This window comes from Rhodamnia argentea, chromosome 5, assembly GCF_020921035.1.
Source record: "Rhodamnia argentea isolate NSW1041297 chromosome 5, ASM2092103v1, whole genome shotgun sequence".
In the NCBI taxonomy this organism is placed as follows: domain Eukaryota; kingdom Viridiplantae; phylum Streptophyta; class Magnoliopsida; order Myrtales; family Myrtaceae; genus Rhodamnia; species Rhodamnia argentea.
Genome location: NC_063154.1, coordinates 2,983,629 through 3,010,869, shown reverse-complemented (window position 1 = coordinate 3,010,869; position 27,241 = coordinate 2,983,629). Strand labels below are relative to the sequence as shown.

The following is a 27,241-nucleotide window of genomic DNA, read 5'->3' as shown; positions in this document are numbered from 1 at the left end:
TAAGATCTTCACATGGCTAGCGATCACGCGCCGGCGGTTTACTTCGACGACAAGTGGAAGCTGTCGAGGAAGGAGGCGCCGTCGCCGTCGCCGTCGCAGAGGAGGTGCGCTTTCGCCAGGAGGTGCGCGAGGCTGGTGAGCGAGCAGAGAGCGAGGTTCTACATCATGAGGCGCTGCGTCACCACACTCCTCTGCTGGCGCGACTACGGCGACTGATGGATTCGATTCCTGCCCTCTGGTCCGTCGCGTCGTCGAGTGCCTCCGCGGGCGACGACTCCCGATGACGATTCATACCTGGGTCCGTGAAATCTGCCGGCCCTGATCGTCGGTCTAACAAAAGGAAGGATCTTTTTCTTCTTCGTCGTCTTCTCTCTCTTTTTTTCCGCAAGATCTCCCGCCTCTTGTCTTTTTGTGCGATGGTTCTTGATTGGGTTTTGATCTGAGAACAAGAAAAACCCAAACCCAGTATAGGGTTTTCGGTTTCCGTTTTCCTTAGTGGCGTCCGAGGAAGATAAGAGGAAGATTTTGCGAAATGTGTGTAGAGATTTTCGCTCTCCCCCCCTGTTTTCAATTTTTCTCCTCTCTGCTAATCCAGTTCAAATCTGGAATTGGTGTGTTGGGCCTCTCTGTTCGCTGCTATGTAACTGGGAAATAAACGGATTTAATCCTGGGCAACGAGGCTTCTTTCTTGCTTCCTCCATTGATGTTCTCGAGTTCAGTTCTTCTCCACAATTAGCTCTCTCTCTCTGAGGTCTGACTCTGAACCTGAGCTTTTGCTCGGATCTGGTGCGCAGGAGTGACAAATACAATGGAGCGAACGGCGGGCGGGTACTATACTAGTGGCTAGGAATTCAATGAAACAAATGTAAAATGTTGCATTAGAACAGGGAGAACGATATCTCCAATGGCTGAGGGTCGTGAGCGCAGATCATGGACCTCGACTCGATTGATTGTGATGGGGGGAGAAAAATAAATAAAAAAATTCACGAATTGGAGCAAGAAAGAAAGAAGGGCGCATCGTGGAGGACGCCCACTTTCTATCGATGGGGCCTTGTAACTTAATGCGCTTGTTCATTCAATAAAAGAAGAAATCTCCCCCGGGAGTGGTTGGGTGGGTTGGGGGGTTACAAGAAAACAAAAAAAGCCAAAATTGGAAAGACCCTTTGGTCCGGCAAACTCATCTTCAATTTCAAGCATTAAAGTGCCTGCGTCCTTTCCGGTTTGACCGTTCCTGGACCACCTCCATTTCAATTCTCGTGTCGTTGGCCAAACAAATTGAAAAGAAAGAAATAAAGGCATGAGGCTGCGTTTGGTTCAACTTTTCTAACGGGTGTCGGATTTTGAGTTAAATTCGGGACGTAGGGCAGGTTTCTTTGAGATTTCTTTGGCCAAATGTTGCCCTCGGCAAAGAACTCAAGCCAAATTCTTTCAGCATATTCATAATGCTACTTCCATAACTTAATAGATCAAAAGGAGAGATGTAATTTTCATCGCTTTAGGCGTGGTCACAGCCCAAAAAAAAAAAAGAGAGAGAAAAGAAGTTGGCTTTCCTTGTCATTTTATCTTCTTTTCATGCACATTCTCGGCAGCCTAACAAGGTTTATAAGCTAATCGTTGTTTTCCTATTAACCTACGAGATTAAGGACAAAGTAGGAGAGTCCTAAGGCTTAGGGCCCCGCGAAATCGGGAAAATGATTCGTCTAATGATTGTTAGTCGACCGATCAATTGGTGGATACATGGATCACTTGAAGATTTGTGCCCACAGATTACAGAATAATGATTGCCCTTGCACCACTTTTTGCTAGTGATTATTAGGCTCAATACCACCCCAAAAAAAAAAAAAATAGCTTATGTCCCAATTATAACAAAAAAAAAATTGCCTCATAAAAAATCTTGGGAAAATGCCAAAAAAGGGCCCCAAGTGTACTTGTTTTCTCAATTAAGGGCCTGAAGTGCAACTTGTGTCAAAGAAGGGCCTCAAGTGCCATTTTTTATTCAAACGAGGGCCCGAATGGGGACATTTTTGTCTTTTTACATTTTGTGATTATTTTCCTTTTTTTTCTTCTATTTTTTTTCCTTTTCTTGCAAAAAAACCAGGACGTTATTGGTCCCGCAAGGTCGATGATTAGTCCGGATTAGGAAACGAATTAACGATAAAAAAATCTGTGGTCATCCGATAATCACCCTCCCCATTTTCAAGATTTCTCCCATGAAAATTAATCAACATAGAAAAGAAACAAAGATTAGAAACCGATTTTGCTGGAACTTGGTTGATTACCCAGCACCTTGTTTTTTGGTCTCGTCTCGTCAAATTTGAATAGACTTCAAAAAATCAAGAACAATGAAGGATATGGGAGATGAAGGCGGGGATGGTGGAGGCGAAGGCGGAGGTGGAGGAGGCGGCGGCGATGTGTCGTCGCCGACCAACAAGGTCAAGTTTTTGTGCGACCACGGCGGGAAGATTCTGCCAAGACCCGGCGACGGACATCTCAAGTACGTGGGCGGCGAGACCAGCGTCATCTCCATCTCTCACGACGCTACCTTCTCCGGTGCCTTTTTCGCTTTTCTCTGTGACAATTTAACGTTGGATTTGTTCGTGTCATATGGAACTCTGAGCATGTTTTGCTGTTTTGTCGGAGCAGATTTAATGAAGAAGCTGATTACTACCCGGATCGATGCAACCTTGCACCCGTCTGCAGCCGGCGATGAGAGATCCGCGGCCTGAACGGCCGAGATCGCGGGCGGTGAGGACGCGGGGCAGAGAGACCGAGGCGGGGGTCCTCGCGTCGCTCATCGCCGCCGAAGCGACCTTGCCCTCGTCTGCAGCCGGCGAGGAGAGATCCGCGGGCTGAGCGGCCGAGATCACGGGCGGCAAGGACGCGGCGCAACTGACACACGATTTTTAATCAATTTTTCTTTAGAAAAATTTTCAAAAATCCATAAAAATTCATAAAATTGAAAAATCAATTTTGGAAGCCTTGGCCAAGCTTAAGGATCCATTTTTGAACAAAAAATATTTTTTGGTATTTTTCACAATTTTTGATATTTTTGGTATATTAGAAAAATACCCAAAAAGTTACAAAAAATAGTATTTTTGGCCTAAAAAATATGGGAAAACATCCAATATTTTTATTTTAATTCCCTCTTCATTTTGGCCATTTAAAAATTGGAAAATTCAACTTGGGGTCACATGAGTCTTCACAAATGTGGACCTAAATTGAGCCAAAAAAATCATTTGAGGTCTTTCTTTTATTTTTTTTACTTTGAGTCAGTTATGACATTTGATTCTTACACCTTTAATTGCATTTTAGTCCAATCAATTTCAATTTTTGAGCAGATTGCAAAATGTGCTTCTTTGCATTTCCAATTTAGTCCTCGATTTTCAATTAGGGTCAAATTGGTCATTTTAAAGGCGAACCCATGCGGAAATGAATGTTGACCCACAAGTTTTTTGGAGTTCTAAACACACTGGTGAGGTCAAATTAGCACAGGTTAGTCGTTAAGAGCACTAATTGGACAAATTTTACTTCCGAGTCGCTCGCTAAATTTGGGGGTTTATGTATAATTGGATCCACTGGACCGAGTGTTACCATTCTTAGGTTTTAGACATGTTGTGGAGTTCAATGTTGAGCTTAAAAGTGCAAAAGGGGTCACATTAATGCTGAATTAGGCACACAAAAAATAAAAAATGGAGCAAGTCAAATAGTTGACTAAGCCAACCCAAAGAAAAGTGCACGCACAGAACCTTATTCTTCCCATGCACACCCATAAAAAGCTTCAGCAGTAGGGACGCCCAAAAGAAGAGGCAAATGAGGCGCCAATCCGCAAGACCCAGTGGATGATCCAACTTTGATTGACGACCCGCACCAACCCGGCGACGTCCGGTCGGGCAAAACGTGTGCCGCACGTGAGAATCCAGGCAGAAATACCCATAACAGACTTGAAGACAGCCAGGCAAGGGAGGGAGGAGGATTCCTTTTGGAGCCCAGTTTTCTCTCGCGCGCACGAAAACCTCGAGGAAGTTTTGGATAAAAAGGATTTCGGTTGCAACAGAGAGGGGGAAACAAAAAAACAGACTGAGGAAGGAAAGAGAGAGATTAGAGAGAGAAAAAGAAAAAGAAGGGAGATTAGAAAGGGAGAGAGAGGTGCTCGCACAGGGAGAGGGGTGATGGAGGCTCTGCAGAAAAAGGGAGAAAAAGAAGGAAGCCATTGAAGCTCGAGGGGGCAGAAGCTTCGAGCTCGTTTTCCTACTTGATTCAAACGGCATCAAGCAAGGTCATCACTACTACCAGCTACGTCACGATCGAGGGAGTACTTCAAGCCCGATCTGCTACTCTGAAGCATCTGAAACAGGTGGATTCCGTCACACGTCTCAAACTCATTTTCTTGTAGCGTAGCTTGGATCAATCGCGATTTCGTCAACGTTTCAAGTCTGGATTACTCCCGATCTCTCTTTATTCATGTTTGCTGGTTCTTTTTTACTGCATGAAACCTTCGCGTCGACCTCTAAATCCCCTTGGCTCACCTTGAGTTCGTGAGCTCATCCTAACTGAAACCGAAGCAATAGGAGCACCAGGTAAGCCTCTTGATCCTTTCCCGATGCTGTTTGATAGGAAATGGGTAAGATTTAACGTAGGAATCGTTCTATTACCTTTTTCATAAGAGAGTAGCTCTAGATCAAGTTTAGTTGATGCAGTTCAGGCTCGGTTCGTGCTTTGTCTTGAACGAATGACGATTTTAGTTGAAATGAGGAGACGATTTATAGAAGAATCTTGAAGAGACAAGCAGGTTTCTGCATTGGTACCAAGCTCGCCGGAAAAGTGCATTCTGGCCGCACCTGTTTGGCCTCTTTTAGGATAGTTCCCACCGTTAGATCGCGCTGATTTTCGGATATGTTATAGATGACGTCGAGACGATTCCGTCGATACCTAGATCGTCCAAATCGGCCGAGATTTCACCGTTGGATCGCGCCGGGAAGCCGTCGGCCGTCCATCCCGTCGGAGTCTAGAGGTAGGAGATGAAGTTGACGTGGCGGTCAGCGGGTCAATGCGCTGACGTGGCGCTGACGTGGCGATGATGTGGCGCTGACGTGGTGGCCACGTCAGCGCGGGCGGTTATAACTGAATAACAAAAAAAATAAAATCGATCCGACGGGTGAAATAATGCCACGTGTCGCGATCGGGATTTTTCGGAAAATAAAAAATGAATTGTCAAAATATTCAGATTTCCTGAAAATAAAAAAATCGATTTTGTGATCACACGGCCCAGGTTTGGCCGTGTGTCACATTTCCGATCGTTGGATCAATGATTTTCAAAATTCAGATAATAAAGAAAAATCATTTTCGGAATTAAAAAATAATCCTCGATCGGACGGTTGTGGATTAGCCACGTCGTTCGATCTTGACCGTAGATCTGATCAAGAGATCAAGTGGCTGTGGATTAGCCACATGGTCAGATCCTGACCATAGATAGGTTCATAGATCGGAGCGTCGAGAGCGTGACACTTGGCGCGCTCTAAACCATAGATCCCAATTCTAGATCGGAGGGCCATAGACTAACCACGTGGCCTGATCTTGTCCGTAGATTTTAACTTCCGATCGGAGCGTCCAGAGTGTGCCACGTGGCGCAATCTGAGACACACATCAATTTTTGGGCGGGATTTCTTTTAAATAGAATAAAAAAATACGAATTTTTTGAAAATTCAAATGGAAATGTTGATGCGACGTCGTTTCGATGCCGCGCGGGTCCGAGCGTGGGTTTGGACCGGGTTGACTGGTCCGTTGACCGGGTTGACCCGGTCCGATTAATAATAAATAAAAAAATAAAAAAATTGAAAAAATCATAGAAAAATCCAAAAAAATTAGGAAAAATTGTAGAAAATTCCCAAAAATTCCAAAAAATTCTCAAAAATTGAGGAATGGCCACAATCAACTGGCCAATCCTATTTTTGAGATTTCTTTTCCTCATCTTTCGAAAAATGACAATTTTACCCCTCAAGGGCAAATTGTCCCTAAAAATTTCATAAAAAAATTCCAGAAAATTCCAAAAAATGTCGGAAATTAGGAAATGGGTCGGTTTAAGTGGCCAATCCTATTTTCAACATTTCTCACTCTGAATCTCTTCCGAAATGACGGTTTTACCCTTTTTGGCAAATCGTCCTCAAATTTTTACAAAATTATGATTTTGCCCTTCTTGGGCGGATCACTTCCAAATCATTCCCGATCTTCTCTTATGCTTTGAATACCTTTCTCTAAGCCAATAGGGCTATACTATGAATGCCACGCTGATTTGATGTGATTTATCCGCACGTTATGGATTCCTTGATTTGAGCATTTACTTTGATTGATTGTGATTGCTAGGATAGTCACTCCCATCCGCATGAACTCCTAGATTAGGATTCGTACCTCACTCATCTGCATGAAATCCGAGATTAGAAAATTCAATCAACTTAGGTACCGAAAGGGCGTCAACTCTGATAGTTGGCGTAACTAAGTCCCCGATCCCATTTCTCTGGTTCTCGCAGAATCGAATAGAAACTCCCGACTATTCGATAGGGTTTCCAATCGTACCTTCCACGAAACGATTGGTGGCGACTCCGAGGCATGCACACGTAACACATGTCACTAGACCACACTGAAGGTCGACTACGTTATTTTATGTTGCGATTTGGGTAATGGGCCTTGGGAGAGGCCCGCGTCCGAAGGTTCACACGCAACTGGACCCGAAGGGCGACCCATTAGCCCTCTGCTCCGAGAGAGGGTCGCGACAGGGGCGGAGAGATCGAGGCGGGGGTCCTCGCGTCGCTCATCGCGGCTGAAGCGATCTTGCACCCGTCTGCGTCCGGCGATGAGAGAGTCGCGGGCCGAGCGGCCGAGATCGCGGGCGGCGAGGACGCGGGGCGGAGAAGCCGAGGCGGAGGTCCTCGCGCTCGTTTGCGGCTCACGCCTGCTGGTGCAAGGGGAAGAAGAAAGAAGAAAAGGAAAAAAACAGAAGAAAAAAAAGGAAAATAATCACAAAATGTAAAAAGACAAAAATGTCCCCGTTCGGGCCCTCGTTTGAATAAAAAATGGCACTTGAGACCCTTCTTTGACACAAGTTGAACTTCGGGCCCTTAATTGAGAAAACAAGTACACTTGGGGCCCTTTTTTGGCATTTTCCCAAAAATCTTCAACTTTTACTTTTGTCCTAATTCTACCGGCCTAATATCCAAAAAAATCTTAACTTCTAGATCTGTCCCAATTATATCTAAAATTACTTTTTGTCTCATAAAAAACCCATAGCTCTTACTTTTGTCTCAATTTTATCACCATTAACCTTCCGCTCATAATCATCATTAGCTAATCCTACGTGGCATTTTCACATTGTTAATAAATTACACCTAAACAAAGCAGACATGAAAAAAAATCCCTAATTTCTTTTTTGTCATTTGCTTTCATTATAAATTACTAGGAGATATAGAATCACTCAAGACGGCGCGTTTCAAATTGTCCCCGACACTCAAAAGCCCAAAGAACGGCTAAATGTGGAGATTTGATTATTTGGACGAACGATCCCAAATCTCGTCGTCCGTAAAACCTGCTGTTTTTGAATTTCGAAAATTCATGGGTAAGTTCAACAAGAAAATTCGAGCCACTTAGAATTGATTAACAATGATTACGAACAGAAGACCGACGATGATAAAATTAGAGCAAAAGTAAAAGTTGGGAGTTTTTTATGAGACAAAAAAAAAAATGGATATAATTGGGACATATGCTAAAATTTAGATTTTTTTTTTTGTATTAGGCAGTAGAATTGGAACAAAAGTAAATTTTTTGGGTTTTTTATGAGATAGAAAAAAGTTTTGAATATAATTGAAATAAAAACTAAATTTGGGGATTTTTTTTTTTTGGGTATCAGGCCGTGATTATTAAGCATTGCTTAGTAGAATTAACTATTTTGCCAAACTCTAAAGAGGTTTGTCTATTGTGTTGGGCTGTCTGGTCATTCGGAGCGAATGTATAGAGCTATCACACTCTACAATACATTCTTTTTGTTAAATTTTAGAAAACAAGCATAACAATTGATGTAAAAGGTGGAGCTATTTTCGCATCCCATACGATTAAATCAAAATACTCGGACAACTCCAAAGACGAAACTTAACGATAATTTAGACTGCTAATTCATGTCTTGATTTAGGTTAGACCTGTTAAAATCATTTTCTCAACTGGTATATGAGTTAGCTATGCTTAGTAAGTGGATTATAAATGAGTTTAGAGTGGTAAAAACCGAAATAATATGTGTATTAAATACGTTTACAACACTCATTTCATTTTAAAATACGAGTTGAGTGTTTTAGCAATAGGGATCGAATTGAGTACATGATTGGTATGGGCCGGGTTGGGCCTGACTTGTGAGTCAAAACGGGGCTAAATGGGCCTGATTGGATCAAAACATTATTGACACAACTCAAACCCAATCCGATTCGCCCAATTTGGGCCGAAGAAATGTCAGACATCCTCGGACCCAGCCGGCCTTTGCGGGCCCACGTGGCATTACCGGAAAGGAGCCCGTTTAATCTACAATCTGCAGTGAAAAGCAGAGGGGAAAGAGGAGAGAAGCCGCGGAGAAGCAGCTTTTATGGCCACCGGTCGCCGATCTCTGACGCAGCTCGATCAACTCCTTCACTCCCTCATCTTCTTCGTCTTCGCCGATCGTTGGGGCTGATCTTGTTGCTCCGGTCAGCTTCAAGCTCTTCCTTTTTTCTCTTCATGTTATCATCTTTCTCGGTTCTCGTCAGTGTTAAATACTTGCATCAGTTGTCTCCTTTTCTTGCGCTCTTTTAGTGGATGGTATAGATGCAGTGCGATGTTCAGCTGCTGGAATAGCTCTGTGCATTAGAATTTCGGCGCTTGATTGTGCTTTAAGCCCTCCGGGGATGCTGTGATGAGTTGGTAACACGTCGTGTGAGGATGAGATTATTGCTTGTCCTTGGCTTTAATTATAATTGGACTTGTTTATCAGCTTTATGTAGTCACTATTAGAGCACAGACTTAGTTGAATCAGCGTTCTCTTGTTCGGGAAGAGTACGAATTTTGTGGAATGGAGTGATGAAGCTTTCAATTAGCTTAACCTAAATCCTAGACTTATTGAAAAGAGCGCAATTAAGCTGTCCCGATTGTCATGTCTCTCGTTTCTACTATATGGGACATAGGCAATTTCCAACTACTACACAGATGATATCCTAGGATTTGATTGCACTTTTTTAAAAGGTCCAATACTTGAATGCATGAATTGAAAAGTTTAGCACTTGGGTATCACTCCTGTGCAAGGGTTGCAATTCTAGACTTATTGAATTTTGTGGAATGGAGTGATGAAGCTTTCAATTAGCTTAACCTAAATCCTAGACTTATTGAAAAGAGTGCAATTAAGCTGTCCCGATTGTCACGTCTCTCGTTTCCACTATATGGAACATAGGCAATTTCCAACTACTACACAGATGATACCGCAGGATTTGATTGCACTTTTTTAAAAGGTTCAATACTTGAATGCATGAATTGAAAAGTTTAGCACTTGGGTATCACTCCTGCGCAAGGGTTGCAATTCAAAGTAAGCTTTTCGTTCTTTTCTTTTTCCCGTCAGGCAGGGTCTTTCATTTTTTTTGATCTTTCAAAGTGCATGTCACCGCGTATGCATTGGTTGCTAAGATTTGTGAGATATTAATCAGTTGAAGGTGAAGTGAACTAATAGACGTTGTTGATGACTTACTCGGTGAAGCTCCTAGAAGTTTAAGCGGATGTGTAGTTCAACTTGTCAGTTATTTGTCTTGTACCTTGAAATTTAACACTTTCTTAGTTTTAATTGTAAATTTTAGGTTGTAAAGCATGTTGAGCACATCATCTCTTCTTCTTCTTCTTCTTCTTCTTCTTCTCCGATCAAGCATGTCCAGCACATCATAACCCAACAGAAGCCTTTTGGCATGCATCTGTAACTCAGTACCTCTTTCCATACAGCCAGGCTTTACATAGAAGTCATGGCTGAGGCAATCGATTTGACTGGTGATGGAGGGGTCATGAAGACAATTGTGAGACGAGCAAAACCCGATGCAGTCTCTCCTTCGGAGACCCTTCCTCTTGTTGATGGTATGCAGCTAACTTGTCTGATTAAAACGACAGTCGTGTCTGATAATCCTGTACATGCATATGAGGACACAAGTTCATGAATTTGATACCTTATTTAAGGCCTTTTTTGTCTTCCTATACAACTAATACTCCACATATCCTTTGGCGTTGGTATCAAGTAGTACTGTTCAGTCAGAATCCACCTTTTAGTTCTTTTTATGTTACTGGAAACAGCACTTTCTTAAAAATGAAGCCCACCAAATCAATGTATACAAAGAAGTATTTATAGCAAAGTGCAACATCTCCGTTAAAAGGAGGGAAAAAAGTGCCTTTGATCTTCTGTTTCTATCAGTGGACATCCTTGAAGCTGACCTATTCAAGAAAAGACCTTCCAGATGAACCTTGGGCTCGGTGTTCTATATTGGTATTTTCTTTTCTTGTAGGAACAATACCCTATTGCAGTTAGCTGACAAACTAGTCGTGGAGTTTTATTCTTACAGTGCCAGACGAAGTCAGTTGTTATGCAGCCAATTCTTTGTTCTCATTAGCTGGTGGCATTTTTTTTTTTTCACTTTTTGGCCAAATAAGATGGTGCATCATCATAGATTCATAGAGCTTTTGAAATGATTGCCATACTGCCTTAGATTTCGTGTTGACAATTTACTAATGATGAATGCTAGGCCTTGACATGTAACAGTAAGGAAATTTATCTGCCCATCTTGTGATGGTGAGCCTAAAGTTGATTGCTGGAACAGAGGCACATAATTACACCAAGAAAAATCAGGAAGAAGATAGGAACCTTTATTTCTTTCTTGATGCAATGTCCAGTTCAGCAACATAATAGCTTACTTAAACTCATTGCCTAATAGTAAGCCTCTTAAGTAAGAAGTATAATGCTGGTTTTAGCGAGTGCATCAATACATTGTTTGTAAAAGTTTGAAAAGTAAGAATGACAATCCTAATAGCTACATTTAGGTGGAAAGCTGCTCTTAAATGTTTGATTGATTGTCTTTTTGTTGAGCAGTTCGTTATGAAGGAGTTCTTGCTGAAACTGGTGAAGTCTTTGACTCGACACATGAAGACAATACTCTTTTCTCCTTTGAGATCGGAAAAGGCTCGGTGATCAGTGCTTGGGACATTGGACTGAGAACTATGAAGGTAAAGGATTTATAACTTGCCCAAGTCTGAAAAGTGCGTATTTTGTCTCCATTGAATGTCCTTCTTTCTTGATTTTGTAAGGTTGGGGAGATTGCTAAGATCACATGTAAGCCAGAATATGCCTATGGCAGCACGGGTTCTCCACCTGATATCCCACCAGAGTAATGTCTGTGCTCTTTTAATTCTTTAGCATTACATTTGTCCACTATACAACGACCCTACGTATTGTCAGTTGAGAAAAGAGAAGCAGAATGTCAGTTGGTGTTTTGGGCTGGTGAAATCTCGATATATCTAGATGCTTTTAACAAGCTGTCTTGACTATTATGAATATGGCATCTTCGTGCATCCTCATCAAAGCTTACTTGTGAAGTTCCTGAAAATCTCTTTATTTTTTTGGAGGAAGTAGTGTGATGTGTTTATCACTTCTTATGCAGTGCAACTCTTATATTTGAGGTGGAGTTAGTTGCATGCAAGCCGTGCAAGGGCCTTACAGTGAGCGGTGTTACAGAAGACAAGGCTAGGCTTGAGTAAGTCATCTAGGAAATGTTGTGCGGTCGATTTGGGGAATATGTGTAGTTCTGAAATTTCTATTATCATTGCTTATAAGATGTCGGTAGTGCTTTAAAAAAGAAAATATGAGGGTTTTTCACTGTTGAAATCCTCCATAGGGAGCTGAAGAAGCAAAGGGAGATGGCTGCCGCGACCAAGGAGGAAGAGAAGAAGAAGAGGGAAGAAGCTAAAGCTGCGGCCGCTGCTCGCGTTCAAGCCAAGCTGGATGCCAAGAAAGGTCATGGGAAGGGAAAGGGTAAAGCAAAATGAACAGCCTTATAAGGAGTTGCTTCATGCTTCCCCTAAACTTGGCTAGGATCTTAACCTTGAGTTTCGTGGAATATAACTTAAGATGACACTTACCATACTTGACGGTGTGCTTGGATTTTATTGTATAAGCATCTGTATTATATTTATCAGCTTCATTTTGAGGGAGCAAAATTGACCAGAAAGGAGAGAGTATGTAGCAAATCGACTCTGATGAATGGCATTTTCGTTACGCTAGCTTTCGTATTTCGCGTATGTCCCAAAGTCTGTATACAGAGAAATTGCAAATGACATTGCAGAGCGTTTAGAACTCTTGGTGGTGTTCCAGATTGGATGAATTGGTGGTAAATGCCTAATGGTACCTCAACTCTCAGGCGTCAGCACAAAGCATATAACGACTTTCTTAAAATTTCTCATCTTTCGTTATAAGCAACTGTAAGACTCCCTGATGCCATTTAAAGCATAAATGACAGTACTCAATCCTGCTTCTTCACAATGCCTATGATAAATCATCGACAGCACAAGCTTCGATCGACAAGTATTGGGACATCTACATTACACTTGGTACTCAGCAGTTTATGGTTGGCTCTGCCGCCAATCAGACCATGAATGTAGTGTCGATTCCTTGCCCATTTTCACGCCATCCAGATGCAACTCTGAATTTACAAACAGGACACGTTCCCTGCTGTCTCAACCATGGATCAATGCAAGTTGCATGGAACTGCGAAATAACATCATCCATCAAATTCTTCAGTTTTCTCAAAAAGTACATAACTAATAGCTTGATAAGGTGGATATGAGTTGGGTGTTACCCCCTTGATACCTTCTGTATGAAACCCTATTTATCGTTTAAGACATTATTCCTGTCCAATTTTCACGATAATCCAATCCAACAAATATAATTTGTTGCTGCCCAACAAGAACGCCTCGTATGCAATCCACAAAAGGAATTATTATAAAGACTTCGCAACAAAATAGCCACATATGGTTAATGGAACATCATAGTTTGTCGGTCTGACTTATTCCAACAAACCAAGTATATTTGGCAGACTAGTTACTCGATGGACGAAACTCGAAATTCTGGCAAATAAAGTGAAAGGAAAAATTCACTGTGAAATTTACCTGATGCATGCACGGCAAGCTTCGGATGAGCTCTCCTGCTGAAACTTGCTCCAAGCATACAGTGCACATCAGCTCGTCATCTGAACTCTTCATGCTCCCAGCTGCAGCACTTACATCTTGCTTTTTCTCCTGAAAACGTGCAAATAGACATCATGCTCAACTGACACCACTCATCAAAGACACGACCCATTAGAAAAAATTGGATGCAGAAAGCTAGGCCTGCCGTGAACATTCAGCAAGAACAAAGTCATCAATGTCTCAGCAACCTGGACAGCTCAAACCTCAAACGGTGCATTAAGATAAAGATGTGAGCCTTAAGATTACTATTGTACACTGTGCTCAGAAAATAACTTAACCATCCTAATGTTTCTCACAGCAAAATAACAAATCACAAGAAAAAAGACAGCTGACGCATGTCTGGGGGGAAAAAGAGCAGACATCCACGTGATATTCTAGATTTTATACTGCACAATACAAGATGGTGCAGTCAATACCTCAATGGATAATGAAGACAAGCCATGTTCCGCAGAGGAGCCACTACTGTAAGAAACAAATCGATTATTTAGAACATGGATAAAACCTATAGATACTACCGCCCATGAAATTATGTGATAAAGACATTGTGGAACTAGCATTAATTAGGCCATCTTAAACTACAATAAATCACTGCAAAAGCTAAGAAACAGAGAGGAGTAACCCCACAAACACAAAAGCCCAAAAAACTAAAAGATTTGATAAATCTCTTATGCCTGTGCAGTCTTACCATGGAAGACCAGTAACCTTGTATTTGTGGACGGGAAGAGCATTGATCTCTTCTTCACTCATTGATGGAACTGATGGAACATTATCAGTATCCAGTACTCTCAAAGTTTCATAGTCTGCAAACAAATATGACTGATCTGTTAACAACCTCTCACAAATGTCAATAAAACATTTACCATGAAAAAGATGAAAAATCTTGAAATACATGATAATCACAGAAGGCGATCTCCAAAAAATCAAAGTCAAAGTGTGTCACTAAACCTAATTCATCAAACTCCCGGTCCAGAAGAGCAAGCTGAAGCCTAAGGCCTTGCAAACGTCCTCTTGTTGCAAGTGCTATGGATGGTGGCATGTGCAACCGCAATTCAGTATGACCAAGTAGGCTATTGGCAGCTGCAGCGTGGACCTGGGCCTGAGCTTGAAGTTGTTGACAAGTCGCATACATCCTAAGGGTTGTTGCCATCAAGAAGACACCAAGGACGAGCCAGAGCTGCACAAATTTTCCAAAGGTTGGAAGGCGGGGAGGAGAGAGGACCTTATTAATCAGTCACAAACTGCTAATGTATAAGAGAGGCGTCTGAAAAAAACCAGTTTTTCAGTTTGAAAGTCTAGGACAGCACCAAAAAATTCGGTGACATCTGGTTGGAGTTGAGCATCATGAACAGCAGGAGAACTGATGCAATCAAAACCACAGATGAATCAAATACGTAATACTGACAATTGACATAGGTAATAAACCTGAATCAGAACATTATTTCTTGAAACAACAAACATACCCGTGACAAGAAATGCTAGTGAGTTAGACTTAACCGGTCGCGCTGCATGAAAACGCTGGTACAAACAGAAAACTTTAAGTGATACAGACAACTAGGACAGGATGAAATCGAATGTAGCATCAAAGTTGGTAAGCAGTATGCTAGCTATTGTTTAAGTACGAGAAACATACCACAGCACGGCGCTCGGGAATAAATTCTGAAAATCCAGTTTCTATATCTGGTCTACTACCTCGAAACACAAAACTCATCTCCGTACAAGTTTCCAAAGAACAACAGTCACAGCTATAGTGATGGTCGAATGTGTAAAATTAAGTATGACCAACCGTCCCGTCAATTATCTGCAAATATCAAGGTACATTGTGAACTTGGCAGTCATATTGGAAGGACAACCAAGCAAAGGAAAGCATTTTCAGGTGAAATCGATAATCATCAGACTTGTTAAATGAGAGAAGAAACCCTAAGCTTAAATTAAAAGCAACTGTGAAACTCCAAAAATAAACACATTAGCCGAAGCAAGCACCTTTACTGCACGAAGACTAACGCCATAAAATTGCCAAATTGATGAAACCAAACATGTTAAGGTTACTGAAAGATTAAATTAAGAAGAACCCTAAGCCCAAAGTTCACCACAGCACATTTCCCCAGTTTTTCCGAATTAATCCGCATTCACCAAAATTCAGAACCCTATCCCCAAAGTTGCATCTTCATCCTTCCACGATAACACTTGGGTTGAAAAGAATGATCAACAGAAACAACAGGGGAAAAAAGAGAGAGGGCATCATTAATCGAAACGAAAAAAACTCACGGGATCATGCTCATACAACCAGTCAACAACAAGAAAAACACATCAATTTGATATCGCGGTCGAACTCTTTCTTCGAAAAGGCTCCGACTATTTCAAGGAATCGAGAGAGAGTCCGAGTTGAGAGAGGGAGAGAGAGAGCGGGGGAGAGATCTGAGTCGAGTCGGACGAGTCACGTTTCTGGGGCTCGCTCTCGGCGTCTCCCTCTCAAAGGACAAGCCGACGCGTTCCTCGTACGTCTGGTAGGACCAACAGTTAAACCCGTTAAGCGTTAATGCTCCCCATCCCATCCCACATTGGCCTTCAAACGACGTGGTTTCGGCAATTGCCGCCTTCTCACACGAGGCAACCCGAAATTTTGGTTTCACATCTACCGTAAATTGTTTTTCACTTGTTGTAAGGATAGATTGGAGGCAACGTAGAGAAAAGCTAGTGCACTAAATCAAGTGCCGTCTTAAGCCCGGTCATTGGCTTGGACCGGCCCGGCCCGGCCCGATCATTCGGAGGAAGAATCAGAAACTAGTTTTGGCTTTTCTTCTTCGTGTCATCGCAATCCCAGGCACGAATGGTGGGCGACACTGCCAAAGGAGACGGTGCTTAATGTCGGGACGGAATCAAGTCGAGTCTTAACCGTGTACAGAAAGACAGCGGGAGCGGAGAAAAACTGAAAACGGACGTTCGTGTGGCTCTCGTTCGTCCACAGTTTTCATGTTGGAGAGGAGCACTTAAAGAGCCGGCCAGGCAAACGACAATTATTTCATCCCCCACCCAAAAATTTGATTTAGACTGAGCATGCCGATCTCCAGATCTAATTTTGATTCTTGTCTGATCACTCCAGAAACTAAACTTGCATAAACCTTATTGGATGTACAAAACAATCACTCTCGATGCCCGTTATAACGGCTTTCCATATGATCAAAACTCTACACAAATTGTGATGACGGTCAAAGTTCTCTGCCTGAATAGCGTCATGTTCCTCTTGCATTGCGCGATCTTTGGGCCACATTTCGAAAGAATATTAGGTAACCTATAGAAAAATGTATACCATCCATCTTGATTGGTTGAGCCTTATATTGATACTCTTGTGATTAATGATTAAAATGATGTCGATTCAAATGATCAATCGATCATAAATAGATTATGGACACTTCCTATCAAGAAACAATTTCAATTTGGACTAATTGGTCCCACTCTAGGTTGACCTACCTACATCACACGCCCCCTAACCTAAGCCAAGCCGTTGACTAGCAAGATCGCACCTAACCTCAGCGAACCCGACCCGTGACCTCTCCAAATCAAACTCCATCCACATGTCCTGCTGATGGTGATGACCAATCACAAACGCCTCCACCCCCAGCAGATCGGAGTTCCCGAACGTGAAGCAATACACCCAATCACTCCCCCTCCACTCTCCGGGCACCCGATACAGTAGCCTCCGGCCCGGCACGCTCATCTCGGCCCCCCGAAAAACCAGCCTCACCTCGGGCAGTTCGGGCAACTCAGGCCGAGCCGAAGGGACCAGGTAGCACAGGTCCATGGCTCCTTGGAACACGAAGTTCGGGTCGTTTAGGACTCTCGCCGAGCCCCGAGTCTGTCTCGAGAACTCGTTCTTTAATGCAGCGTACACCGGCCCGAGGAGGAAAGTGAACTGGGTGCCCGAGTCGACCATGGTCTGGCCCGCCCCGGTGTGGTCGGGCTCGAACACGGACTTCGGGAGGGGCAGGACTTTGCCCGAGACCTTGATGCCGTCCATTTGGATCGTGTACGCCACCCGGTCGAAATAGGGTAACGGGGTTGAGATCTGGACCAACGGGGTGTAGTTCAGGGGCCCGACCCAATCGAAGCCCGCGTCCCCGAACAGCAGGACGCCGGAGGAGTCGAGGCCCGAGATGCAGTAGGAGAACTTGCCGAGGCCCATCTGGGTCACGAGGGACAGGGACCCGCGGTTCATGCCCATCAGCCCGGTGGTCCTGGCGTCCTCGTCCGGGCTGCTGCTCTGGCCCGAATCCATGCACCCGAAAAGGAAACCGGGCCGGGCCGACGGGCCGATCAGGAGGGCGTCCGAAGCGAGGGTACCCTCCGCGGAGGAGGCGTCGGCGTAGGAGACGATGACATGGCAAAGCTTGCTCGGGTCGCAGGAAGCTGGCACGGGCAGGTCTCGCGTCTGGGCCGCGCAGGTCGGGGAAGAGCAGGGGACGGGGGAGTAGGACTTGGAGGCGAGCGGGTGGAAGACGGGCTGCTGCACCTTCGGGGAGCTGCAGCGGAGCCAGGAGAGCTCGCTGCCGGTGTCGAGGACCATGGTGGCGGGCTGCGGCGGGAACCCGACGGAGACGGAGACGGTGAGGGTGATGTTGTGTCGGAAGGGGAGCCTGCCCTCGGCGGAGGCTCTTGCTCTCGGGAGGGAGGAGGAGAGGCTTGGTATGTTCTGGGTCTTGAGCGGGAGCAGGAAGAGGAGTTGACGGTTGGGTGTGGGAGGTGAGGGAGAGAGAGCGCCGTTGCAGTTGAAGACGGCGGCGAAGAAGAGGAAGGTGAGGCGAAGACGGTGGTGGCGGCTGCCGAGAACGGCCATGGACAGGATTTGAAGAAGGTTTTCGGGGAGGTTCTTCAATGGAGGGAGGGAGTGAGGTCTGGTTTTGGTGGGCATGGGGACGTACTTGTTCGTGTCGTCTGGACAATTACCGACTTCCTTTAACGTGCGATTGCTCTCGAGGGAACTGAGTTCGGACCACCTTTTCATCTATTGGTGTCGAGGACCATAGTAGCTCCCCATGTTCCATGCTAAACTAGTTTTCTATAAATAAACCAAAAAATTGACCGCCTTCTTGCGTGTTTAGTTTGGAAGTACGTAAATGACTCCATGGACAACTTAAGATTAGGGTAACTGGAAATTCGCCTCGGTGGCCACTCTTTTTACTTAGGAAGAAGGGAGAGATGGAGGGTTTGAATCCTCACCTTTGGAGGGAGTTAGGTGGAGATGTGTGAGAAGAAAGCGCGCGCACATAGCACAAACGGTGACTTGTAAAATAGAATAGAATAAGACCGGACAAAAAAAAAAGCGTAAAATTAGTGAGCATAATTTAGGCACAAGTACAACTTATTTTGTGGAACTCACTTTGCCGCTTTTTGCGACCATAAATTAATAATACATGTTGGACAAAAAAAAAATTAATAATACATGCACACCAGATAAAAGTTCCCAAAAAATCTTTTTCGTAAATGCAACACTATGACATGTGACATCCAAACAAAATGTGTCCTCTCGAATGTACAATCTTCACGAGAACCCGGACACACCACTCGACCACCACCTAATCCCCAGCTCCGAAACCAAGTGAAAAATATTATCTTTTATTTATGAATTCGGACATTTGATAAACATCACTTCGTATTATATATATGTATATGATTGAGGGCATACATAAACCTAACTGATGTTATCAAGTTTAGGCCAATGGAGAATCCGAGCCGTGGGAAGCAACCAAACTTCGAAAATCAAAGGGACCTCTCAAATTCTTTATTGACCTTGATTGACGTGAGATATGGTGTCCAGCACTACCGAGTATAGGCTACATTATATTATATGATATGTTTATTTTTTTTCCCTAATGTGTAAGATATTAATAATTGCCAAGTTTTTTTTTTTTTTGGAAAGTTGCTTGAATTCAGTGCTTGTACGATGCGAGGGTTTCGACGGTAAAAAGAACAGCTGGTCTCGGTGTCTCCGAGGTCAATGGGAATGAAACCGCCGGGGTTGAAAATATTTGACGTGCCAAATTAACCTGAATGATTAAAAACTTTGGAATACTAATACCATTCTAAACTTTACCCCACATATCAAATACCCTCTCATCCATTTTAAAAGATATAGATTACCACATTCGCTTTTTCGCATTGTATTTAAGACTATATCATCTCCCACGCGCATATGATTTACCGGGTTACTATTCTCTTTCTTAACCTACTCCATCATGAACGTTTGATTTCGCTGTTCGAGCGTAGATTTCGTGTGCGCATAAGTGCAAATAGGTCCTTTTAGGTCGTGAAGATGCAAAAAGTAGGTTTTGAAATATGAAGATGGCACGTGAGACGCAAAGTTGAGGACCGGTTTTTCCCACAAAAAAAAAAAATACAAGGAAAGATGGGCGGTCGAGTGATTGGAAGGATATTACGAAGTCCAATTTAAAGTAGGAAATGAAGAAAATCATAAGTAGCAAACAAAAAATTTGGTGTGCTTTCGCCCTCAAGAGGAGAAAATGCTGGGCGTGATGGAAACTCGATTCAAAGCACTGCAATGTAAGTAGCATCACTTCCGGACCCCCCCACAACGCAACCCCGCCAATTAAATCTGTCTTAAGCTTTTGGTTTAGTGGTTATGAAGGCAGGTCAAACGCAACCCCTCTCTCTCTAGCTCCTTATTTTCTTTACTAACTTTTATGGGCGCGCATTACCCGAACCTTAAGACATCGCCGCATCGATTCATCGACTCACTAGAGGCGGGATATGTGGGGCTTCGTTCGATGATAATTGATGTACTTTTACCTATCGCGAACGTGATACCCGATTCGGGTCTAATCTCGCTATTGATGAGATGGTCGAGAGCAGCTTTTAAGTGATTCTTGGCTTAGGAATACAGGACAGGGCAAGAGTTCCAGCTGTTTCAGGAAAATTCAACAAAACAGCTGTGGCCAAACGAGGAGGAATTAGGTGGGGGTGATTGAGCAATCGTGGGTCCAAAATACATAAAGTCGTCCTTCAAATGTTTTCCCAAGCCAAATGACAAGATCATCAGTGTCATTCTCAAGCGAGAGCATAGTCATAACATCTGCCAGTTTAGAGTCAAACTAGGAAACAGAGCACAAGTAAATGAGAGGAGCAGGACGGTTGGGGCAATAGCATGGCTCTCCTCTGAAAGTTCGTTTCTGACAAAGGCACTAACCTTATAAAGGGAAGCCCCGCAAACAGTCCTCATGAACACACCACACCACACCACACCACACTGGGCTCGTAAGCCCCTGTCACCCTGAAGAAAAATGGGAACTCTCTCTCTCTCTCTCCCCCCACAGCTGATTCGAGAACTCATGGTTCATGAGTTATTAAGTTATGGACATCGCTTGCATACAAACTTAACTAAATGGAATTATCGGTAGCGTCCGTACGAATGACCAGACAACCAGAAAAGTGATTGGAGGAATCGGGTATGGAGGAGATTCACAGGGCATGTAGCGAACCAAGTTGGGGTAACAAATTGCTCAATCAGCAGGTCTGCAACGAACCATGTCTCAAAGCCGCAGGCATTCAAATTTGTGCCCTATATTCAGTATGGCCTTCAGAGGAGGAGATCTGCGAGTGATGGTGGCTACCAACAACAACAGCAGCCCTCAATTTCCGATTTCCGCGACAGGGTCATTATACACAAAGACCAACCAGGCAAAAAGGCGGTGGTAGCATCCGTTTCGAGTAGTAATGTAGGAGGGGCAGCGAAGTAGCTGCCACACCAACTAGTCGGGTGGTATGGTGGTGAGGATTTGAACAGCAAATGGAAACAAAGCATAATTTCTATTTACCCTGATCAGTGGTCAGAACAAAAACAAGTAATAATGTACGTCTCGTTCACAAAACGTTTCCCAAATCCGACGACGACAGACACAGAAATAATCGACAGATCTTCATGAACTACGGTTCAACAGATGACTTATCAAAAATATAAAAGGATATCACCGCATTCAGGTCACAAACGCCATGGCACCCACCAGACCCCCCAAAAAAAAAATCACACTGTTCACTGCCCCTTTAGGCATCCCTCTGCTCAGTACCTACAACTACAAGTGCTGGTGTAACAGAACTTGGGAAAACATTGTAATGACTAGTTAGGTGATCTGCTCATACCAGAAGCATTAGTTTCTCTACCATCATTGTAAATCCAAGTTGCTAAATGGATCTCAATTCTCACCTATCAACAAAAGTTAGAGACAAGTTTAATGTCGATTGGATTGGATCGGCAAAGGTTGATAATTCTGTCAAGAAATTCATCACTCGTCCAGGGGGAAAGATAATTTAGCAGAGAGAAGCATTCAACTTACTCATTCTTCAGCTGCATAAGCGTTATCATATTGCTTTGGGAAAAAAAAATAACACTGACGAATACAACAAAATGCGTCCTATCTAAACAGATAGAGAAAAGGGAAATACACAAAAGAGATTGCCATAAATCCTGCTAAACCAGCACGTCGACTTGGAACAGTCAGTGGGGTACATGAGATTGTGGACCTGCTTCTTCTCCACAAAACAAGATCCTTTCTTGCAATTCACAGTGATCCTCATAAAATTTTGGCTACTGCTTCATCCATTAAGAACCAGGCAGTTCCCCCACTAAATCCTTCCTTGCAGAAGATAACTCAAAGTCCCGCAAGAACAAGCATCGACAGAACATCACGTTGCTTTTCACTCTTCATCAATCCAGTGATCAACTTGTCAACCCAGCAGAACAAGTATTGAGAGAACATCACATCACCTTTCTATTTACACTGATCCTTCCCTGACTAATATTCAGTCCCTTCTGCACTGGAACCTTAGCCCAAAGAATATGCCCTATCTCCTGCTTGCAGCATTAGCTAAAGCCCTCTGCCTCCTCAAAGAGGGCATATTAGAGGTCGAAATCGACCTAGCTCTCACAGTTGAATCCAAACTGGACTCAGAACTTGAAGCAACTGACGATCCCGACCGTCCACCAAAACAAGCAAACAGATTCCTCAAAATCCTCCTGATCCCACCACTCTCTCTACCTCTACTCCCTCTTGCAGCCCAAGAAATTCTCCTAGGCACTCCTCCATTATTAAACCCACCATCCATTTCCGTGTAAACAACCGGCAATTCCCTCTCGCCACCTCTTCTTCCACCAGAGAACCGTCCCACCGCGAATCCCCCACCAGGTAACCTCCATATGGTCAAACCTACTGTCTCCTCATCCTCCGACCTAACATTTTCACCACTATTCGACTCCTGGGATTCTGGGGTATCTGCCGGCAGCTCGTGGCGGCACACAGGGCACGAATTGCGCATTGACAGCCAAGGCAATATGCAATCAGTATGATATAAGTGCTTGCAGGGCATTTCTCTAGCCTCAGACCCTAATTCAAACAATTCCTTACAAACAGCACAGTGCAATTCAGTTGACACGTGGTCCTCACCGATTTCAATTGTGGGCATAGACTCAATTGCCGCTTTTGATGCTGGCGGATGCTCAAACCTCCCAATACCATTGATTTCGATCTGCGAGAGCTGGTCAAGCAGCCTATCAAAGCCGGATCCGAGCAAAAACTCAGATATGCTCGCAGGCAAGGGCCTCAACCCGGACCCTCCACCATCATCGTAGTACAATTCATAGCTGCTCCTCTCGCCACCATCATTGCCGCCATCGGACGGCCGGCGCAGCACGATGACTGGATTGAACGGAGACCGGTCACCCCCGTTCCTGCGGCTCCTGCGCAGGCCCAGGCCGGGATTTTGATCCTGGTTCGACCTCGACCCGATCATGTACATCGCGGCGGTGGGGAATCTCCTGCGGCGAGCATCGCTGGGGATCGGCAGCGGCGCGTTCTCGATCTCCTCGACGAATCCGCCGTCGCAATTGGGGCAAGTGATCGAATCTTGGCTCCAAACCCTAATGAAACGGCTGCACCTATAGCACCAGTACGACGACGTCGCTGAAGACATCTAATGACCCGAAATCCGGTGATCGAATCCCGAACCCACCTCCCCTCCTGCAGATCCAAGGAGCAAAAACCCAACCCCAACAACCCTAAAAATCAAGACTTTGGCTCAAGCACCAGCGAATCTGAGTTGATTTCCTCCGCAATCAGCCAAAAAGAAACCCTAATTCGCGGAACCGACACCAAAGAAGAAGATGGATTCCATGAAGAGAGGTTCAATTGGGATGATCATCCGAGGAGAGTCAAGATCAAATCTTTTTTCCCTTTTCCCCTCTCTTTCTTGTGGGGGAGGAAATTGAGGAGAGAGGAGAGATCGTGGGTGGAAGACGAGAGAAACGGCGAAACCGCGTTTATCATCTGTTAGCGTGTAATCTAAGCTTTTAGCGATAGGACACGTGGCTCCACTTTGGGGAGATAAAACGACGTCGCTTAATCCCACTAATTAGATCGGGAGGTCGTTTAAAGTATTTAATTTTTTTCCTTTGGATAATTGCAAGTGACGACCCGGTCAGACGGGAGCGAATGCACGCGCGCGGCGCAATGTTCATTTTGGCGCGTCGGCGTGCAGCGGAGGCTCGAATTGAATTTACAGGACCTTCTTAGGTAATCCAATAAAAAGGAAAAATAAGAAGGCCACTCTCCAAATGCTACTTTCGAAATTTTGTATAAATTTCATATATGTTATCGCTGTCGGCGTCTTTTTAATTTTATCCCAAGTAAAATTTTGGGGATGTATCTATAAGCATATTGGCAAAAAGCGTGAGATCAATAGAAAAAACCAAAGTAGGTCGTGAGATCGAGAGAGCACTTCATGAAGAAGTTGTTTATATTTTTGCTTAACAAGTAATAAAGGCGCATTGCGTGCTTTATATTGCAATATCAAATCCTTCAAACCGAACTAACTCCAAAAAGTCCGAGCATTTACGTCGCAGCTATACGAGTATCTCATTTGCAATTCCTTTGAGAATTCAAGCCATCGAGATACTAAATGTAAATTGCTTGTACCAAATCACTTCGGTTAATGAAAGTTTAATTTTCCACTACATATCTTGCTAAGAAAATTGCAAGAACAAATATTAGAAAATGATTTTTTTTTTTAAAGATACGTAAACAAAATAAATGGGGATGAGATTCGACGCGAAAAGGTGAGATTAGAATTATATTCTTGTAGCGGGCGGGATAAAATATGATGGTGATATTGAATTACTTTTTCTTTGAAATTGTTGGTGGAATACGATTAAATAAGGTCAAAATTAGAATATAGAGGAGAGTTATTATTAAGAGAGAAAGAAAGAAAATACCTTGCTTTTTAGATAAATGACATGAATTTGACAAAAAAAAATAAAGATGAATGACGTGGATATATCTAAATTCCAGCTTAATTCCGGCTGGAATTTTACGGGGAAGGGGTGGGGGCCCCAGGCGCGCGCCTACTTGGTGGGTGGACGGCCCCGCCCGCCCCACAAAACAAATGGGATTCGGACAGCGCGTGGGAGTCCGAATCATGGGTGGATTGCGAAGTGATTGTGTGGGGCCCACGAGGTTGTCTGACCCGTCACCACTTCCTTGTTCCTCCTTTAAGTAAGGGCCGCGTTATGGTCGATGCTTTGTGGACATCAATCATGGGCGGCTAACGCCGTTTGCATAACGTTTTCTTGGTGTGTGTGTCTATATATATAAAACCAGATTACAAGACAAAAATTACTCTTGCCACGTGGACGCAGATCTCGATTCCAATTGGGCCTGCCTAACTTTACCCTCTTTTTTATGGGGGGTCAGAAAGCCTAACTTTACCTAATGGAGCTGGGTTTTTGGGTAGTTTAATTGTCAGTGAGTCCCAGTGGTCTCCCCATTTTTAGGAAGTTCTACCATTTCAAAGCCTTCCGCTCTATTGGTTTATTCACAATTTATCCTTCTATATTCTACATCAATTAGGGGTGATCGATTTTTGATCCGATCTGATCTCACCCCGAAACCAAATCAAGAGGACCGGTTCCCAATTTCAAGGATCAAGAATCGAACCAAAAGGTCCTAAGATCGGATCCAACCTACCGATCCGGTCCAACTCTCAAGCGGTCCAATAATCGGATTGATGGCATTTTTTTTTTATAATTTGGAGAAAATCACAAAAATAAATTTTAAGTTTATTACAATCGTGCCAATTCAGTCCTAATTTTTTTTTACCGATTCAATCCTAAATATTTTACAATTGTGTCATTTTAGTCAATCCAGCCAATTTTGTCCAATCGGCACTTACGTAGACACCAACCGGCACTAACCGTCCGGCGACATGATGTTTTAATTTTTTTTTTTCTCTTTCTTTTTTTTTTCTTTTTCTTTCTTTCTTTTTTCTTCCCTCTTCTTCTTCCTTCTCTAGCTGGCTGGCAGGCTCGGCCTTGCTGGTGCTAGGTGAGGCTAAGCCTCACTAGCCCAAATCTGAAATCCCATCCGCGGGACCGATCGCGGCTCGGTGAAGGAAATGGAGCAACTGAAGCTCGTTTCTCTGTTTCTCGCCCTCCTGCTCGCGTCTCCGTCCACCTCCATGACGAACGTGGGTGACCTCCACCTCGCGCAGTCGAGTTTCTCCTCTGTCCACGCCAAGAAGTTGATTATGCAACTCAATTTATTCCCCAAGGAGAATGTCAACATTGTCGATGATAGGGTTTCCTAATTTGAGGCTGGAGTTGGGGGTTCCCATTGAGGATTTGGGCTGGTGAGGTCCAGCATTGCCCAGAGACGGTGAGGCTTGCCCTCACCGACCGTCACTTTTGGCTGGTCGCTGAGGTCCAAGAAAAAAAATTCAAAAAAATATACTAAAATATTATGTCGCCGGATGACCAGTGTCCATGTCGGCACCAGTTAGCTAAAATTGGCCGAATGTACTGAATTGACACGATTACAAAAGGTTTAGAACTGAATAGGTAAAAAAAATGTTTAGCATTGAATTGACACAATTGCAATAAGTTTATGATTTTTTTGGTAATTTTTCCGGTAATTTTTCCATAAATCGTTATATTTTTTTTCAGAACGATGTATTCATCGGACTACCTCTCGTTAATTGCACAGTATATTCGCTAAACCCGAAAGGCATACTAAGCATCTTAAACATCTTAGGTTTAGGTTTTTTTTTTTTTTTAATGTAATTCGATCCGATCCGATTGGTCCACCCCTTGGAACCGGGAACTAGACCCAACCAACCGATTTGGTCCGATCCGGGTAGTTCCCCATTTGGTCCCTTCCAAGCGGTTCCTAATTCGATCGGTCTATTATGCTTATCCCTAATATAATTTACTAATTACTATTGACATAAACTATTGTCTCGGGTTTGATTTGGATGGACCGATTAGGAAGGAAAAGAAGGGGTTTTAGATAATTGCGAAGAGAACCGATTTCAAAGGACTGAGTCGTGATGTCATTCGGATGCCAGCGATGAGTAAGAAAAGAAGATAACGTATTATGACACGTACATCCTTTGTGTAGTTTATGACAGATGTAAAATAAGAGTATGAGTAAAGAAAAAGGAAATTGTTAGGCAATACACAATTCCCTCCATATTTGAAGGGATTCAGAAGGAGTTAAAATTGACCGAATCAATTCGTCACAATCCGTCAATAGGTATACGGCCCTACTAGTAAATGAATTAGGGTGTGGGGATGCTAGTAAAAGTCAGAGAGAGGAAACATTTTTTTTTTCTAATTAGGAGAAAGCAATAGGCGCACGGAAGGGGAAGTTGTGGATGAGAGCTTGTAATTAATCACTTGTGACAATTAAGAATGGAAAAATACTCAAAACCCTTTTGTTAAGATGTTTGTGGCGGGCGTTCTGTTCTAATTGTCAATTAAGACAAGAAACCTCTGATTAAGAAACCATCAAATGATAAGATTGGAGTTTAAAATTACTCTAGTCGTCATTATCTCACCGGCCATGTACCCTATTCTAAGGAGTGGTTAAAGGCTGTTGAGAGAAGTCGACCATGTTCACTGAATTTGAAGCACTAG

General features: G+C 43.5%; 4 protein-coding genes across 5 annotated transcripts; 1 reads left to right on the top strand and 3 right to left on the bottom strand.

Annotated features, from left to right (window-relative positions):
• The first annotated feature begins 8,577 nt into the window (after positions 1-8,577).
• LOC115743726 (peptidyl-prolyl cis-trans isomerase FKBP20-1) lies at positions 8,578-12,306 on the top strand. Its single transcript, XM_030678649.2, has 6 exons — positions 8,578-8,717; positions 9,995-10,119; positions 11,123-11,256; positions 11,338-11,417; positions 11,691-11,783; positions 11,925-12,306. Exons 2-6 carry the CDS (start codon positions 10,011-10,013, stop codon positions 12,073-12,075), a joined length of 567 nt encoding a protein of 188 aa, XP_030534509.1. The 5' UTR covers positions 8,578-8,717; positions 9,995-10,010; the 3' UTR covers positions 12,076-12,306.
• Positions 12,307-12,495: 189 nt separating this feature from the next.
• Positions 12,496-15,665, bottom strand: LOC115743725 (E3 ubiquitin-protein ligase SDIR1-like). Of its 2 annotated transcripts, none has more exons than XM_030678648.2 (9): positions 15,538-15,665; positions 14,903-15,070; positions 14,733-14,787; positions 14,577-14,629; positions 14,218-14,446; positions 13,958-14,072; positions 13,689-13,731; positions 13,195-13,323; positions 12,496-12,793 (listed from the first exon to the last, which is right to left on the bottom strand). In XM_030678648.2, the coding sequence occupies exons 2-9, from the start codon at positions 14,978-14,980 to the stop codon at positions 12,671-12,673; spliced, it is 825 nt and encodes a 274-aa protein (XP_030534508.1). In that variant the 5' UTR covers positions 14,981-15,070; positions 15,538-15,665; the 3' UTR covers positions 12,496-12,670. The 2 variants fall into 2 exon arrangements, with proteins under 2 accessions (XP_030534508.1, XP_030534507.1); XM_030678647.2 differs by having other exon boundaries at positions 13,689-13,734; positions 15,538-15,662.
• A 1,050-nt stretch (positions 15,666-16,715) lies between these two features.
• On the bottom strand, positions 16,716-18,257 carry LOC115743749 (aspartic proteinase PCS1-like). The gene has a single exon (XM_048279442.1). The coding sequence runs from the start codon at positions 18,176-18,178 to the stop codon at positions 16,757-16,759; it is 1,422 nt and encodes a 473-aa protein (XP_048135399.1). The 5' UTR covers positions 18,179-18,257; the 3' UTR covers positions 16,716-16,756.
• Positions 18,258-21,587: 3,330 nt separating this feature from the next.
• Positions 21,588-23,587, bottom strand: LOC115743721 (probable E3 ubiquitin-protein ligase RHC2A). The gene has a single exon (XM_030678643.2). The coding sequence runs from the start codon at positions 23,245-23,247 to the stop codon at positions 22,123-22,125; it is 1,125 nt and encodes a 374-aa protein (XP_030534503.1). The 5' UTR covers positions 23,248-23,587; the 3' UTR covers positions 21,588-22,122.
• Positions 23,588-27,241: the final 3,654 nt, after the last annotated feature.